At 38.4% G+C, this 17,846-nt stretch overlaps 1 protein-coding gene across 1 annotated transcript in view; it reads right to left on the reverse strand.

The window, feature by feature from the left end:
- Nucleotides 1–2,051: 2,051 nt before the first annotated feature.
- Nucleotides 2,052–17,846, reverse strand: part of LOC135206003 (putative neural-cadherin 2) — an 87,465-nt gene continuing 71,670 nt past the window's right edge. The window contains 17 exon segments of the mRNA XM_064237174.1: nt 2,052–3,499; nt 4,264–4,446; nt 4,619–4,876; nt 4,998–5,230; nt 5,341–5,530; nt 5,702–6,056; nt 6,282–6,629; nt 7,710–7,955; nt 8,162–8,507; nt 8,746–8,885; nt 9,454–9,645; nt 10,138–10,494; nt 10,824–10,992; nt 14,751–14,914; nt 15,516–15,718; nt 16,517–16,916; nt 17,730–17,846. The exon segment at nt 17,730–17,846 is cut by the window's right edge and continues 1 nt beyond it. Coding sequence (XP_064093244.1) covers nt 3,204–3,499; nt 4,264–4,446; nt 4,619–4,876; nt 4,998–5,230; nt 5,341–5,530; nt 5,702–6,056; nt 6,282–6,629; nt 7,710–7,955; nt 8,162–8,507; nt 8,746–8,885; nt 9,454–9,645; nt 10,138–10,494; nt 10,824–10,992; nt 14,751–14,914; nt 15,516–15,718; nt 16,517–16,916; nt 17,730–17,846 — 4,197 coding nt within the window. The 3' untranslated portion in view covers nt 2,052–3,203.

The following is a 17,846-nucleotide window of genomic DNA, read 5'->3' on the forward strand; positions in this document are numbered from 1 at the left end:
ATCTACACCCTATTTTCTAAGCTATATATATATATATATATATATATATATATATATATATATATATATATATATTATATATATAGGATATGCAGGAACTTCCATATACATTCATAACTTCAGGAAAGTCGAAGACACATGACGAGTTAAAAGGGTTTTATTCGTAAAGAAACGTTTCGCACAAGGAACTTTGTGCATCATCAGGTCTGTTTAAAAAAATAAAAAATAAAAATAAAATTTTAAATAAAAATAAAAGCAAAATACAAATAAAAATTACAATCTATTTTATTTATTATATAGATATTCTAAATATATATATATATAAATAATATCCTATTATATGTATCTAAATTATATATTATGTATTAAATATATATAAATATAGATAGATATATATATATATATATATATATATATATTATATATATATATATATATATATATATATATTTATTCACTTTATATAAACTTTATTGACAGCTTTCCTCTTCCTCGAAATAAATGAATTCGCGAAAATGCGAGAAAACTGCTATAAATTTTCACGCATCAATTTCTCAATCATTAAAATAAAAAAAATAGAAAAAAAGAAAAAAAAATTGGAATATCGTAAAGATTCAGACAGCTTTGCATTCTTTCTTGGTTTCAGACTCTCTGCGTTGTTTCTCCGTCAGACAGAAGGTTAAAAAAAAAAAAAAAAAAAAAAAAAACCGCGGGCGTAAACACGAAAACTTTATATTTATTGAGTAAAAATGCTGTTGTTTATTCTAGTTCCCCTATCTTTCCGAATAAAAGATTTCGCGGGCGGAAACTGTATTTTTCATTTATCTACCGGAGATATATTTCAGAGCAACTCAATTTGCTGGTCGTATGAGAGCGCGCTCCCTGGAATAAGGGAAGTATTTTAAAATTTCCCTCTAACGATAAAAGTACCGTAGTTTTTTTTTTTTTATTTTTTTTGTGGACAGCCACACTGATGCAAATTTTGACTTGCAGGGCAAATAAAACTGAATGATAGCAATAATTTATAAAATTCTCGTCATCGCACGAGTTGCTCAAATGGTGGAAAAATCCACAATGGTGTCAGTGAAAAAAAAAATATATATATAAAATATATAAAAATGGGAGTATTCGAAATTCTGTTCAAGTCTCCTTCTCAATCTAGAAGGAGATTCGAGCAGGTTCTCGAAAGCTCACATTTTATAAGTATTTTTATTATATTGACACTGACACCATTGTGGCCTTCTTCAGTAATACGACTACTACTAAATAATAATAATAATAATAATAATAATAATAATAATAATAATAATAATAATAATAATAATAATAATATGGCAGAGAGAGAGAGAGAGAGAGAGAGAGGAGGAGAGAGAGAGAGAGAGAGAGTTTGTATAGTGCTTTTACGTTGCATGGAACCTGTGGTTATTCAGCAACGGGACCAACGGCTGTACGTGACTTCCGAACCACGTCGAGAGTGAACTTCTATTACCAGAAATACACATCTCTCACTCCTTAACGGAATGGCCGAGAATCGAACCCGCGACCACCGAGGAGGAACGCTAATACCATACCAACTACGCCGCTGAGGCGCTTAGAGAGAGAGAGAGAGAGAGAGAGAGAGAGAGAGAGAGAGAGAGAGAATAAATAGGAGGGGGCCCGCAATAATGAAAGACGGTGTTATCTAACCATCCAGTTTACGACCTACACAATGAGGGGATAAATGACCCTCATTATTCTCACAATGGGGTTAATAAGAGTTCGATTCCATGGAGAGATTTTATTTCCGATATTCTGTAAATGTATAAAACTCCTAATGATACATGAAATCTGAATGTTGCCATGAAATACTTTTTTTGTGGGGACATTTCACGCTTTCTCGATTGCATGCATACTCATTTCGTCAATGGCGAGTTGAAATATGTTTTCTCTTGATCTGTTTCTCATCAGTTGTTGCGGTGGCATTCCCGGAATACAAGTAGTATATATATATATATATATATATATATATATATATATATATATATATATATATTATACATAGTTTTCGTGTTAATAAATTTATACAATGTGCGCTTGTCAATGACAGTGTATACCCAATGCCACTAGAAGTCACCAACATTTAACTGACCACAGTGGAAATTCGCAAGAAGAGAATATGAACGTGGAAAATGAAATAAAAAACATGAAAAAAAAGACCATATATATGAAAAATCTGATACTGAACCATTCAAAAAGCGACTAACAAACCAAGAGTGGAGAAACATTGATAAAATTATCTGGGATGTTAAAACAGCAGCTTTGAAAACCATCACAAATTGGTCTGTGTTAACACAAGATACATCTTTTTCGGAGGGAAAACAAACACGCACGTACCCACACATGCAAGTATTACTTGTCACGCGTATGAACCATATGCACGTACACATTTGTTGATCAGGTTCGTCTCAAAACGTAACGTATATATCTCAAATAGATTTCCTCAAAATCCGCATGAAGGGAGGGCATATTTGTGTATGCAGAACGCCACTCGCTTCAAATTGCAAAACCTATTTGCAAAACCTATGGGCACTCCGTCGTCTTCCCTCTCCAGCATCAAATTGAATTTAGGGAAGCAATCCTCCGTGATACCCTTAATCTTACTTCACACGTCTTGGGGCCTTGTGTCTCCCCCTCAAACCTTTCAAGGAAGATGTAATTAACTGGCTCTCGGGGGTATAAACACCAAGGCGCTTACTTTTTATACACATAAAAGCACAATTTTCCCCATCTGAGGAATTTTGGCCTTCGAAGACGGACACTGAAAACATATTGTACAGTTTTTTTCGACTGCGTTATTTATTATTCCTTTTTCAAATCTATGCCAATTTCAGGGTTACTTAAAACCTTTTGATAAATCATTTCCTGTTTTACAATCGAAAGTACATCCGGAAATAACCGAACACAGGCCAGTGGACGATACGTTTTCCTGTAAATTTCAAGTATAATTAGACACTGTGGAAATTTAACAGCCACATATTCGCGCGATATACATACACCTGCCCTGCAAGAACCTATCTCTTGACTTCAATACAATGGCATGGGCTTTTTTTTAGTTAAGACAACGGTTCGTAGCTAAGAAACAAAATTTATTTGGAAAATTTCTCATGCCCCACCAGCACGAGATGCCCGTCCGTATCTCCTCACTCAGGCCCTATAGCGGGACGTCAGCATAACGTTGAAATGGTGTCTCCATTATTCCTGTCCTCCTGACGAGCTTTCACTGGGGTGGCCGAATGGGGTTTACCTTGCAGGACGGTTGCCTGGAAGGACGTTTTAACAGGACTAGCCCCTATGGAACGAAAGCCACCGCTCTCCGGAGGCCCTACGACCTCCGTCTGATCGAGAGGATCAGGATTAAAACCACTGGTGGCGTCCGGTAATGTCTTCAGGAGATCCATGACGTCCAAGAAGGCGGGCGTCAAAGGAGCCACGGTCTCCTCAGGTTTCTCAACTTTTAACTCTAGAGAGAGAGAGATTAAGCAGGGCGTGAGGGACAACGGCACTCCTGTATATACACATATAACGTTCCATGCAAACGTTGACTGGGCGTTACCTATCATATGGGTGCACATGTTTTTTCAATCTTGGATCAACACAGATTGTGAAAATGGAAGCAATTTTATTCATAATTTTTTTCAATCTTCTTTTATAAGTTAAATGTCAGCATAAAGCTTGAAGGTAAAGATATGCATTTCCATATAATCAATGATACATTCTTCTCAAGTGTTAACTGACTTATCGCAGTTGTTGGCAAAAAGCTGGCCTGATGCCAGACTGGATTCTTGCTCTTAGAGCCACTCGTATGAGAGAGAATTCTTGAAAATAGCCGATTGGATAATTGTCATGAAGAATTTTGGGTCGAGTGCACAACAGGAGAACGCAAAGGTTCGGGGAGATCCAGAGGATAGGGTGCAGAGGCAAAATCTAAGAAGGCTAGGCAAGGACGATAATTCAAGGTTTGGAAGGTAGGAAACATCAATTCTTCTTTGTGATCGCCCGACGTGAACTCGCTCTGAATTTTGGTTCAAATAATCAGACAGATGCAGACCAATTCCACTTCATTGTCTTTTGATAGCTTTTGTTTTCAACCTTTATGCCAACATTAATTACGGGGAAGAAAATTTATGTGTATCCTGTTGTGATATCTAACTGGAATTTGAAACTAAGAACTGTAAGGTAAGGAAAAGTAGTATGAAAAAGTAAAAAAATAAATGTTTAAAGTACCTGACAATGCAGAAGATAGTGATCCAGCAGATGACCCCTCACCCTCGTAGGCATATGCTCTTAAGTCATCTTTGGCTGGGTAAGCATCCCCAAGGGCTGCTGTTTGGTCTCCTAAAATGGCCGCTGCTTTTAATAACGAAGCTTTACTGGGTCTACGACTGACAGGTTTGGAAGAATTTTTTTCTGTGGGTAAAAGAATTATTCTTTTCAATTCACACACACAGAGACACATACTATATACGTATGTAAGCACACTCGCATGCACCTTTGTTACAATTAAACATAACTGCTGATGTTTAAGCATTGCTAAGAATACACTTCTTTGAATCCTCATAATCCCTCCCTCCTTCCTTACCATTGCACCGATGAGCTGTCTGAATACTGGGCGACCCAAGATGCAAGTTTTCTAGATGAATCTCTTGAACGGGTTCCATCTTCTTATGGACAGCATCCGCCCCTCCCCCTTCTTCAGTCCCTCCTTTAACCTCAATAATCGTTGCCTCTTCCGTGCTCAGATCTTCTGCTCCATCTGGGGTCCTCCCCCCTCCGGATGCTAATTTCCTTTCCAACCAGTGACGCCTCAGGCGAAAGGTGAGGAACACACCAACAAAGACTGGGCCAAAATACAAGAGAATAGTTCTGAGCATCGAGCAATATGTCATGACTTCCCACTGCATCATTTCAAACCAATAAAAGACAATTTGAATTAAAAATACCACAGGAAGTTGACCTACCCATGAATAACAAGAAAATAGTTATGACGGCTAACGCTGCAGGTCCAGCAAGTGGATGAGGGGAATTATTGTACTTTCTCCACTGGCAGTGCTCTCCTGAATAGCTTGGGCCACATGAGCACAAGAACCCTGGATCCGCATTATAACAGGAGCCTCCATGGAGGCAAGGTTGCCAAAGGCACTCATTGACATCTTCACACACGTTACCAATAAGCTGCTGCCCGGGACCACAGCTGAAACCAGAACGGCAGAAGTTACTTTTTCATACACGTACTACATAACTAGTGTACTGGTTTACAAGTATAACAGGAGAGACTTGTCAGAAGTAGGTAATTCTCCTTACCTGCATATGGGCCTGCCCCAGTTGTTAATGCAAGATAATGGTGAAGAACATGAAATACTCAGGCAAGCGTTGGTAGCACTGCATCCTGAAACAACTCCTTCTGACCTTGTTACTTCTACCCACGTGGTTTTGTTTAGTGTTGGTACTAAAGGTATTGGCTGGCCAGATATGCGAAGATCGTCTAAGCATGCTAGTTTGAAGAGAATAAAGAAAGCTTTTTGTGAAAGGTATAAGTGTACCAAATTCATTAAATGTGTTTTCTACATTACTCCAGATATTCCAGTATACAAATAATTTGCTACAACATTTAATAAACATGCAAATCAAAATCAAAATAAATGAATCCAGCGATATCACTTACTATTGTCTAAGTCCTCTTTTACGCTAATGGTATCTTCATCTTTGAATTCGGGTAGACCACCAACACTTAGTCCATCACTGAGCTCAATTTTCGGGACAGTCGGTGGAATTCCAACATTATTGGGATACTGGTAATATCTCCAATGGTCAATTGACTGAGATTCAAATAAAGTAGGAAGAGAATAATTCTGCCTCAAGCCATCTCCGTCGTCGACATTCACAATCATATTGTTACCATGAAATTCTGCTCTGAGAGTATGCCACTGCCCATCGCCTACTGGGTATCCTTCAACACAAACGGACTTCAATAATCTTCCTCTGTGGATCAGTGATGCACAGGCAATTCCTTCCTTTAACTGCAATACAGCAAGCGAATAGTAACTAGAATTATAGTAGGTAAGAAAAGAAAATTTACTCTGCATAATACTTATGTTTTGCACTCAAGAGCGCATGGAAAATTCTTTTGTGCAAAATTAGCATAAAAATATACAATTCTCAGGACATGAACAACTAGTCAGCATGGTATCTGTAGCAATTTCATGATTTTCTATCAAGAGTAAAACAAGCACTAATAAACCTACTTGAAGGGAAATGCTGTCCTTCGTAGGCTGCAATCCCAAGCGAAGTATGAGACCTGATCTCCTCCCCCAAGTTCTGACCCTAACTTGAACACTAATCCCCTTTGATGCAGGGGTGAAGGATAGTGTCATTTTCATGAAGGACTTGGAACCAAATCTAGCAGCCATCGTTGGTTGCTCACACTTATTGCCTGACCAGCCAGGATCACAGTGACATTCAGGGTTATCAAGACCTGAAACACAGGTTCCTCTAACACCACAAGCGCCCATGCCATATGCACACGCGGATTCTTGTGGTAAACATCCTGCCATGCTGCCTCTGCTGAGAGCAGGTTCCCCCAAATCTATCAGCTGTAACATGATACACAGGAAAGTTAAAATTTTCCCTCCACTAAAGAGGTCAGAGACTTTATCATAATCCATAGCTGAGACAGTGATTAGCCAAGTTTATCTTTAAGATTCAAGTGATCAAGTATCTGCTGGTAAATATAATTCTCAATAAATCAAGTTTCATAGGGACACAAGTTTTGTATGAGGTCAACACCTAAGTAAAATAGTTTTTTTTTTTAACGTTTTTGGGTTCATTCTGGGAACCATAAGCATTGCTCCATTCCCTTAAAATAAGCATTTTATTTTCCCTTCACTGCCTATAGCCAAGAGCTTCGTTCTAAATATTCAAAATGGTTAAAAACAGCAAAAAGAAGATTATAATTATCATTATCAATTTAAAAAACAGTAATCATAAAAACAATGGGGAACTGAATAATTTTGAGGTCAACAACTCTGAGTTAGATTTTATATTCAGTTCCTACACGTCTTTAGCCTGCTACTTCCATATCTGCAGCTCTTTCTGAACAAATGTTCCTCATCCCCTCTAATCACATGTCCAAACATATCAATCTTTGAGATATCAGTTTCCCACACTTTGGACACCACATATTGCTACCAATTTGTCAGTCATAATACAACCTTCCTACCCTACTGCACTTGAGCCATGAATCTTGACATACTATGCCTACAAGTTTCAAAATCTCCTCAATTTTCCTTGTCACTGACAGTGTTTCTGCTGCACTACAGTACAGACATAATGAACTAATCTTAACTCTTTTCCCTCAATAGGACATTTTCATTCACCAATAGTTTAGCTATCTCCAATTCATCCATGTTGCATTGACTACCTTACTTTACTGTTCTCTCAATTCCCGGAAAAACTGACATACTCTACCCCATCTAGAACCTGATAACCTATCTAAATAGGGTTCTCAACTCCACTCTCTTTTTCATTTAAGAAGAATACTCATAACGCAATGGATATGGCTAAAAAACATCAATTTTAACTAAAGGTTACTTTAAACAGTCTTAAATTCACTAACTGCATTCATCTCTGAAGCAAGGGAGTTCAAGTTCAAAAGAAGAAAGACCTTACCTCACCTGACCATTTATAACCAGCTGGGAGAGACAACCCTCCAATGGCTGAGATGTGGGAGCCTCCTTCCACCCGTGGCTGTGTGAACTTGGACGCGAATGAGCTAATCCACCCAGTTGAATGGGCAATGAGCTTACCCACAATTCAGCATCGCCAGGATCCCTCCACTGTATCCTACTAGCACAGTGCGAGTCATCCACACTCTTGTTTTCCCAGCTTTCATCACACAAGTCCACCATCAGTGAAGCCCCCTGAAAACATGTACATAAAAGGAAACCGCATAATTAAAAGGAGCTAGTCAGTTCACAGATACAAATAAATTTTACATCAAGAAGCAAGAAAGGATTATAAATGTCAATTACAGAAACCAGAACATTTCAACGGCAGATTTGTATTTACGTAACAACAAAAACTAGTTAAATACTATAGTGTCATGAACTTCACTATATTTCCCCACCTGTTTATCAAGCTTTGCATGTATTACATGCCAGTTCCCATCAGTGACCAGGGTACCCACTTGTAGTTTCAGTGGGCTTCTCCCACCCTCTACCAACATTTGGACCTCGCCTTGTACAACCTGAAGAGCAAGGAGAGGCGTTGCTGTCGAAGTTGAATATCTCGCATGCTGTGTAAGAGGTCCCGCATAGAAAAGAAGGGCCTCTGGTTTTTGTGTCAGAATTCTAAAAGAAATCACCGTTGGTAGACACGCAGGTATGGGCTGGATCCACACAAAGCCAGATCCATTGAAGGTGCGAGAAAGGACTTTACACTGGAAACCCCATGATCCACTTGGACAGACACACCTGGGAGCAATTAGATGCTGCTATTAGCTTGGTTTTAATTCTAATGCTGCAGAAGCAATCAGGGTACTAGAGGACAGCGAAGAATTATGTTACATAATGAATACACTGTACTTCACAATATAAGCACTGAATATAAAAGTGTATGTCGTCTGCTTGTCAGCCACTGCCTTTGACAGCATACACTAAGAGCATAAGATATGGAAATGGGAAGAATCCAAAACAAACAAGATATATTCACCTGTTACCGTGGACAGTTTTGATACACCTTCCACCATTCAAGCAAGAGAGGGGAGTGCATGCTTTTGGCTCTTCAGAGCTGCAGCGCGTGGCATAAGTAAGATGAGGAGTGACCAGGGAGGTCGAGTTTGTGTCCACCACCTACGTGTAACAATGATGCTGTCATTTTGGCAAAGAAGATTATTTTGTTCTAATTTCATCACAAGAAACTAATACACAAAACTCTGTGGCAAAAAAAACGATTTATTTTACATAGAAGAACTATTAATATAATCTCTGATGGGTGTTTTTATAAAAGAGCATGTTTGGTTAATATTTCTTACATTTTTGACAGATCAGCTGGATTACTATATATAGTGTACAGTACTCAACAGTATAAAAGTTAAACGATCATCTGCAAGATCCTAAACAACAATGTAATTCTTTCACACACAGTAAATACCCTACTGAACGATTGTCTGTTCATGCTTTTGGAGTTTTCCTACTTTTATCTGACAAAATTATTGCTTCCATCATAAATATGCTGGCTAAATGTTCCGAAACTTCAGTCCCTTGGTTTCTCCATGTCTCACTAAGTGTACTTCCCTTACTCTTGTTAGTGTTACCATTACAATGGGATAAAATTTATCTGTACTCAGACACCTTTTCCATCTATATAACAACTAACAATAAATTTTACTGAAAGAGACTCTGCAGAGGCTGACATTACCTGAAAAGGGAGTGAGAGAGGAGCCCTGGAAGCTGCGGAAGATGGATCGGGCAGGTCGACCAACATGGGCGTAGATGCATCGCCCTCAAGAGGAGATTCCTCTTCGGAATTCGATCCTGCTTTGCTTGTGTCCCGGTTGAGCACAGTTCTTCTGGTCTCGACTCTAACGGTAAGGTTCGTCGCAGCCTCCAACTGAGAGAGAGAGAGAGAGAGAGAGAGAGAGAGAGAGAGAGAGAGAGAGAGAGAGAGAGAGAGAGAGAGAGAGAGAGAGAGAGAGAGAGAGAGAGGGTAAGGCTACTTTTTTGCAATTTTACCTGTACCTATAAATAGTAAAAAGCTTTTGCTATTCCAACTATCCATATTCAGTTTACTATCTAAATGAATGCCTATGTTATTATTACTATCTTTTAAAATCTATCTAAAGTTGTGAATTGGGATAAAACATTTTCAGCCATCCATACTCAAGTTTTGTTTCTAGATGAATCCCATTCTTATCATTATACCATTTCTTTAAAAATAAAATATCTGAAGTTGTAAAATGTGATAAAAACCTTTCCAACCATCCATAGTTTTGTTTCTAGATGATTCCCACTGTTACTATTATTATTAATATTACTTTCTATTTTTGTGAAAGAAAGGATGTAAATCAAGCGCCTCTCACACAATACAGGTGAACCTTCGCACCTTACTGGAGTGGAGACCAAGCATTCCCTGCATCCTCACAGGATTCATATACCGCCCTCCCTTCTCCACAACGCTGATCCAGACGCACGTAGAGGGAGGAGGCGTTGGCTGGGCCACGCTGACGTTCTGCTGCGCTGACGACGAGGAAACCGTATACCAGGAAGACGAAGACGAAGAAGCTGACGAGGACGATAAGACGTCCGAGGACGTCACGAGTGACGTAAAGTGAATCGGTGCATGAGGGGGTGTGGTCAGGTTGGTGACGTCATAAATGCTCACGATTTCGATGGACTGTACCGAGTTCTCTAGAATCTCCGTGACGGAGCTCAGCAGTTTTCCGAGGACTCCTCCGCCTCTCTTCGAGGGAAAACCGAAAGAACGACTTTAGGAAAATTAACAGGATATATAACGCTTGGTCACAGGGGTCTGAAACACAGCCCTAATACCATATGGGTATAAGACTCCATAACATAAAATAAGAATTGTAGATAGACCAACAGTGAGACAGATACAATTTCCATGTAGAGAGAGAGAGAGAGAGAGAGAGAGAGAGAGAGAGAGCCAAAGCTCATGTAAACACAGAGAGGAAGAACGTACTACTGAAAACAGGGCAGAGAAAAGGAAATATGTAGCAAAAACAGATATGATAAAAGAGAGAGAGAGAGAGAGAGAGAGATGACTCTCACCGTTGGGGTCCACCCAGCCGTGAGCCCTTCGGGCGCGGTGGGCGAGAGAACGACGGGCGCGGAATGTGCAAGGGCGTCCGGCGTCAGAAGCCGCACGACCACAGACACGTTCGCCGAGACGTCGCGTTGGCCCCACACGGTGTCGTCCACAGTGAACTGCAGCTCATACCTGTTTGCCATAAACATAAACATGAGGTTAATCTTACTGTGGTTATTTGCGTAGCTTTCTGACAAATTAATACCTTTCCAGTTCCTCGCTGGACGAGTGGTTTTCGCACTCCGCTGCCAATCCGGTGGTTCAAAGTTCGAATCCCGACTCGCCCAACGCGAAATCAGAGGAATTTATTTCTGGTGATAAAAATTCATTTCTCGATATAATGTGGTTCGGATCCCACAATAAGCTGTAGGTCCCGTTGCTAGGTGACCAATTGGTTAGCCACGTAAAAATATCTAATCCTTCGGGCCAGCCCTAGGAGAGCTGTTAATCAGCTCAGTGGTCTGGTAAAACTAAGATATTCTTATACCTTTCCAATTTAAAAAGGCGTCGTCTGTATTCAATTTAGTAATTTTAAGTTTTATTGTACATAAAGCAGAACATTTCAGTACTTCGGGCATTTTTTGTTTTTATATTCTCTTCTTACTAAGATCAAACCACTTCAATAGACCGTAATTCATATTTTCATTTAAGCAAAACTTTTCTACACAAATTCCTTGCGTCTCTCCATTTCTTAACCTCAAGGGCCCCCTCCCCTTTCCTCCCCACATCTAAATTTAGTAACTTTCAAACCTTTATTTTTTCACTCTTGTCTATTCTCTTTTTCGTTCCTGCTTTCTATAACGTTGGTCTATTATCTATTTCGTTCCTGCTTTCTATAACGTTTGTCTATTGTCTTTTTCGTTCCTGCTTTTTATAACGTTTGTATATTCTCTATTTCCTTCCGGCTTTCTATAACGTTTGTCTATTCTCTATCTCGTTCCTGCTTTCTATAACGTTTGTCTATTCTCTATTTCGTTCCTGCTTTCTATAACGTTTGTCTATTCTCTATCTCGTTCCTGCTTTCTATAACGTTTGTCTATTCTTTATTTCGTTCCTGCTTTCTATAACGTTTGTCTATTGTCTTTTTCGTTCCTGCTTTCTATAACGTTTGTCTATTGTCTTTTTCGTTCCTGCTTTCTATAAAGTTGGTCTTTTCTCTATTTCGTTCCTGCTTTCTATAACGTTTGTCTATTGTCTTTTTCGTTCCTGCTTTCTATAACGTTTGTCTATTCTCTATTTCGTTCCTGCTTTCTATAACGTTTGTCTATTCTCTATTTCGTTCCTGCTTTCTATAACGTTTGTCTATTCTCTATTTCGTTCCTGCTTTCTATAACGTTTGTCTATTCTCTATTTCGTTCCTGCTTTCTATAGCGTATGTCATTAACCGATCGTTATAAGATTCCGCTCGTTCTAAACGCTTACTGTTGCTTGGGCTGTTTCAGTTTTCTTTCACCATCCACTGCAATGCCTTTTCTCTATTACCAATCAACACTGTAATATTTTTAACCACTCCAAATTCCATTTACAGCATCTTACCCCAAAAAGGACGAGGGCGACTAATACAAGTTTTAAGGCCCGAGTCTAACCTAGAACTAGAAAGACCTGTGACAAATATTTTTGTGATAAAGTAGCGAAGAAATGAATGGAGGTCGAGACTTCATCCCTAGTACATCTCCAATTTTTAGAAACGGACGGTTAAGACCGACTTGAGCCTCACTCACTTGCAAATAAACCTGATGGATGAGATACTATTAACGATAGAAGTAATAACACTGCCGTGTGCCTTGCCTATTGAAGTAAATTTATTCTATTGATATGCTAAACTTCACATTCGAATCGGGATAAAGCCGGTTGTGACATGGGAGGACTCAGTATAAGTTGAGCCATAATCATCTCTCTCTCTCTCTCTCTCTCTCTCTCTCTCTCTCTCTCTCGTTTATTTTAATAGCACTGTCATTATCCGCAAAGTAAGCAAATTCAGTCTGTTTTTTTCAAAAGCACACTTAGTTATAAACTACTGACTTTATTGCTAGAAATATTATACCAAGAAAAACTATAATAATAATAAATAATAAAAGGGGAATAGAAGTTCTACAGTAATAGTTGTAGTAGTAGCATTAGCAGTAATACTGATAATGATACGTCCTTAGAGTTATAATCATGATTATCATCTTTACTAATTTCTTTATCATTATATTGAAAGCATTTTTAGCAGAGCTATAATTATCATTATTGCAAGCATTCTTAACAGAGCTATAACTATCATTATTGAACGCATTTTTAACAGCTATAACTATCATTATTAAAAGCATTTTAACAGCTTTAATTACCATTATTGAAAGCATATTTAGCAGAGCTATAATTATCATTATTGAAAGCAATTCTAATAGATATAACTATCATTATTGAAAGCATTCTAAACAGAGCTATAACTATCATTATTGAACGCATTTTTAACAGAGCTTCAACTATCATCATTGAAAGCATTTAAACAGCTATAACTATCATTATTGAAAGCATTTTGAGCATAGGAATATTTTAAAAAAGAACAGTTGCAGTAACTATCGACGTTTTATTCACCAATATCCGCTATCCATTCTCGAGATATTTTGACAATGCTAATAACACACACACACACACACACATATACACAACGCATACACAGACAGACAGGGGCGACAACACTGCCTCCACCCAAACGTCGTCAGCTAAGCCCTGGGAATTTCACGGAAAGAGGAGCAACACACAAGGAAACAAAAGGAAAAAGGTAAGTACAAAAGATTTTTTACGTCTATTTTTTTTTTTATCTTTTTTGCAAACTTGAAGAGGGAAGCGAGACATTTCGTGGGTCCAAAGCCTGCAGGCATAAAGCGTGGAAAATTAAGCTCTAAATTTACGTAATAAAGGAAGCGCTCTCTCTCTCTCTCTCTCTCTCTCTCTCTCTCTCTCTCTCTCTCTCTCTCTCAACTCGGGCAGTTCAGTGAATGAATCTCCGGATTCCGTGAAATTGCTTTTGCTACTGCCTGCAGAGCATTTTCATACACGCTTGCATTATGCGGGGACGTTTCTGCGTGGCAGTGTGTATGTGCATACATAAACACACACATACACACACACACACACACACACATATATATATATATACATACATACATAAACACACATTAACCTCAGTCAAATATAAACAAAAGACCTTGATAACTTCCACGTCAAACTTCCATTGGTGAAACGAAGATGAAATCGCGGCGTGAGAGAAAATAATCTCCTCTATTCTCTTTCCCCCCAAAAAGCTTCATCAGCATGACGAATCCCTCTACGTGGATGGATGGTGTCCTTTTCCTTTTTGTCTCGCCCCACTGTTCTGGCTTGCTTTTGCTACTCCATCAACCCTATACACACATAGTAGACGCACAGATATAGACACACACATACACTCACATACACACATACATATATAGTATGTGTATATATACAGTAATAGACCTACATGCACACACACACATATATACACACACATATATATTGTAAAACATTTTATACATATATGTGTGTGTATGTATGTATAAATATATATGTGTATATATATATATATATATATATATATATATATATATGTATATATATATATATATATATATATATATATATATATATATATATATATATATATATAATATATATATATATGAATAACTCGATCACGAAACATATGAAACGTGACGCTATGTATAAAATGAAGGTAATGCCACGGAGCTTGCCTCAAGTGAAGGGTCGCGTATATATATATATATATATATATATATATATATATATATATATATATATATATATATATATATATACATACATACAAACATACATACACATTCCACAAATCCTCGCGACCTTACCTTCCTTCCCTGACCTGACTGGAGGCGAGGACTGTCCCTTTCTTGGAATCCAGCGAGAAGAGGGGGTGGGGTTGTCCCAGCCAATGGAAGCTCTTGTCCTGGACGTCCCAGTCGTCAGGGTCATCGACGTACACTCGCCCGAGAGGGGCGTCTGAACTTCCGGTCTTTTAAGGGAAAACAGGAGAAAATAATAATAATTGTTATTATTATTGGTAATTATTTTTCCAATATTCTAACGAAGGCGTTCGGCTTAAAAGCCTCTTTGATTTTCTCGTGAATAGGAAAGTTGAAGATGGATTATTTAGTTGAAAATCATCACGATTTGGATGAACGGTGTCTAATTGATTTCTTTGTTATTTCTTATTTAAATACTGTATATTTGTGCACATTTCAACGGCGTCACTGAAGAGACGATGTATAAATACACGCATACATACTTTAGTAATTTTTTCAAATGTACAGATATATACATAAGTATACAGCCTGCTACATACTTATGTATGTGTGCAAGTACGTATTTAAAAACTATTTATTCGGTCATGTAATTGAAGCAGGCACAAATATATTTATGTAGCAATTTACAAAAAAATGAACCTGATAGCTTTCGTCCCAAGGACACAAGCATTCACACACACAAATGAATCGGAATTATACATAATCTAAACGGCTAATATACTCATGCACTACATAATATACACGATGTTGCATTTACATGTACCCAGAGCTTTAGAATAAAGTAAAAAAAAAAAAATCAATATACTGTACCTGGGTCTTCCAAAGGTAGACAGTCTTCGACGCGGGCCTCATAGGATTGTCATTGACGTCATCCACGACGATGGTGATGGTCTGAGTGCCGGACAAACCCTGGGCATCCTTCAGCAGGATCTCCACTACCAGCTGCCGATGCTGCTCCCGGTCCAAGATGTCCTTCGTCCAGACCTCCGCCCCTCCTCGGCCACTGTCTAAAACTGAAGGTGGAGGGAAATAATGTTTTTTTTTTTTTTCCCTTCAGAATAAGCCATGAAGATATTTTTTTCTTGGTGGAATTTTAGATACTTATTTTTTTAGATTTTCATTTTTTTGGTGGATTTATACTTTTTTATTATTTTTAGATTTACAATTTTCTTTGGTGGAATTATAGATATTTATATATTTTTAGATTCTCATTTTTTTGGTGGAATTATAGATTCTTATATATTTTTAGATTCTCATTTTTTTGGTGGAATTATAGATACTTATATATTTTTAGATTCTCATTTTTTTGATGGAATTATAGATACTTATATATTTTCAGATTCTCATTTTTTTTGTGGACTTGTAGATACTTATTTTTTTCTTAGATTTGCATTTTTTTTGGTGGGAATCAGATACTTATTTTTTCTTTATTTTAGATTTTCCATTTTTTTTGGTGGAATTATAGCCCAGTCTCCCCACTAATCGCTTCTAGACACCTATACTTAGGCCTCTTCAGCAGCATATCGAACCCCCTTGCATGCAATGAGCCATTTATCCCTATTTTGGAACATTCTCGCCTCCTTGACATCGAGACCCTTCCTTTGAAATACTTCTCTCAATTCTCTCAAAATATAACGCACATGTGAATAGCATAGCACGGGCACACGGCAATAAAATTTTCCCATTCCCTGAATATCAAACAGCTCGTACTGAAAGTGACGGAGATTTACATACTTTATCTTGTACTATATACGTACAGCAGAGAGAGAGAGAGAGAGAGAGAGAGAGAGAGAGAGAGAGATACCACTCACGTGCAGAGTACTTGATGTCGACGTATTCCTTGACCGCTTCCGAGTTAGACGGAGAAAGGGTGAAGGAAAAGGGCGGCCCGTGCCCCAACGCCCACACGTCCTGGTCGGTAGCCGTCAGCACGCCCAGGAGCATGGGCGGCCCGCCCTCAGCCACGTGGAAAACGGTCGGTTGCAGCAGACGGGGCGGGCAATCGTTAACGTCGGTGACGCTGACGGTGAGCGTTGCCGTCGAGGACAAGGGAGGCGTTCCCCGATCGACGGCAATCACGTTGGCAATTCCAAGGGCTCCCTCGGGAGCCTCCCGGTCTAACGCCCTCCATAAGCTCACCACGCCCGTCTCGTCAACCGTGAGCGCTCCCCAGCCACCCACGACGCTGTATTCCACCCCTTGTTTGCCTTCCTGTTGGGGATGTTTGGTTTGGGTGTTTCATCGTTCAGTACACGTGACCTCAGAGGTAAAGAATTCTACGAAATAGTTTCTGTGATCAATACTTTCACTAAAATCCCGGCGAGTAGAAATCTTATAAATTGTTGAAGATAAACAAAATTTACTCTTTTTTTTGTAAGATTCACTAAGAAACGGTAATAACGAAAAATGAAATAATAATATTTTTAAATTCTGCTTTTTAAATTTAAACATCGTGTGCTATTTTTTATCTGACTTAAAAGTCATCCAAAAACGGTAATAAAGATGGAAAACAATAATGTAAAACTGTTGACTAAACTGACACATAGTGTACTCTTGTTGTCAAATACACTGAACAAAAATCATCAAAAACGATAATGACAAACATAGACAAACTAAAAGTTAAACTTCTGTTGATGAAATTCAAACATTGTGTACTCTTTTTGTCAAATACACTAGTAACAAATCATCCAATAACAGTAATAACAAAGAGAGATAAAACGACAATTTAACATTATTTTGATTACAATTTAAAATTGCCCTAAACATTACTCAGATCTACACCAATACCTTTCAACACTTGCAATCTGAGATTTCCCGGGCATTGCCGGGTTGGTCAGCTAGATGTACATATATTTAAAGATAAAACTCTAAATATATGTACAATTACATAGCTGGATTGGTTTTTCCAATAATACTAATAATAATAATAATAACAATAAATTCATGATTCCAAAATAAAGAATAATAATAATAACAATAAATTCATGATTCCAAAATAAAGATTACAGATACCCTCTAACTTACCATATCAAAGTCATAGGCGGGCAGGGCAGCCAGGACGGTCCCAGGGGCAGCGTCCTCCCTGACGGTGACCCTCACTTGAGCCCTGGGGAAACTGGGGGCGTTGTCGTTCAGGTCTTT

Source organism: Macrobrachium nipponense, chromosome 29 (assembly GCF_015104395.2).
Source record: "Macrobrachium nipponense isolate FS-2020 chromosome 29, ASM1510439v2, whole genome shotgun sequence".
NCBI classification, from domain to species: Eukaryota; Metazoa; Arthropoda; class Malacostraca; order Decapoda; family Palaemonidae; genus Macrobrachium; species Macrobrachium nipponense.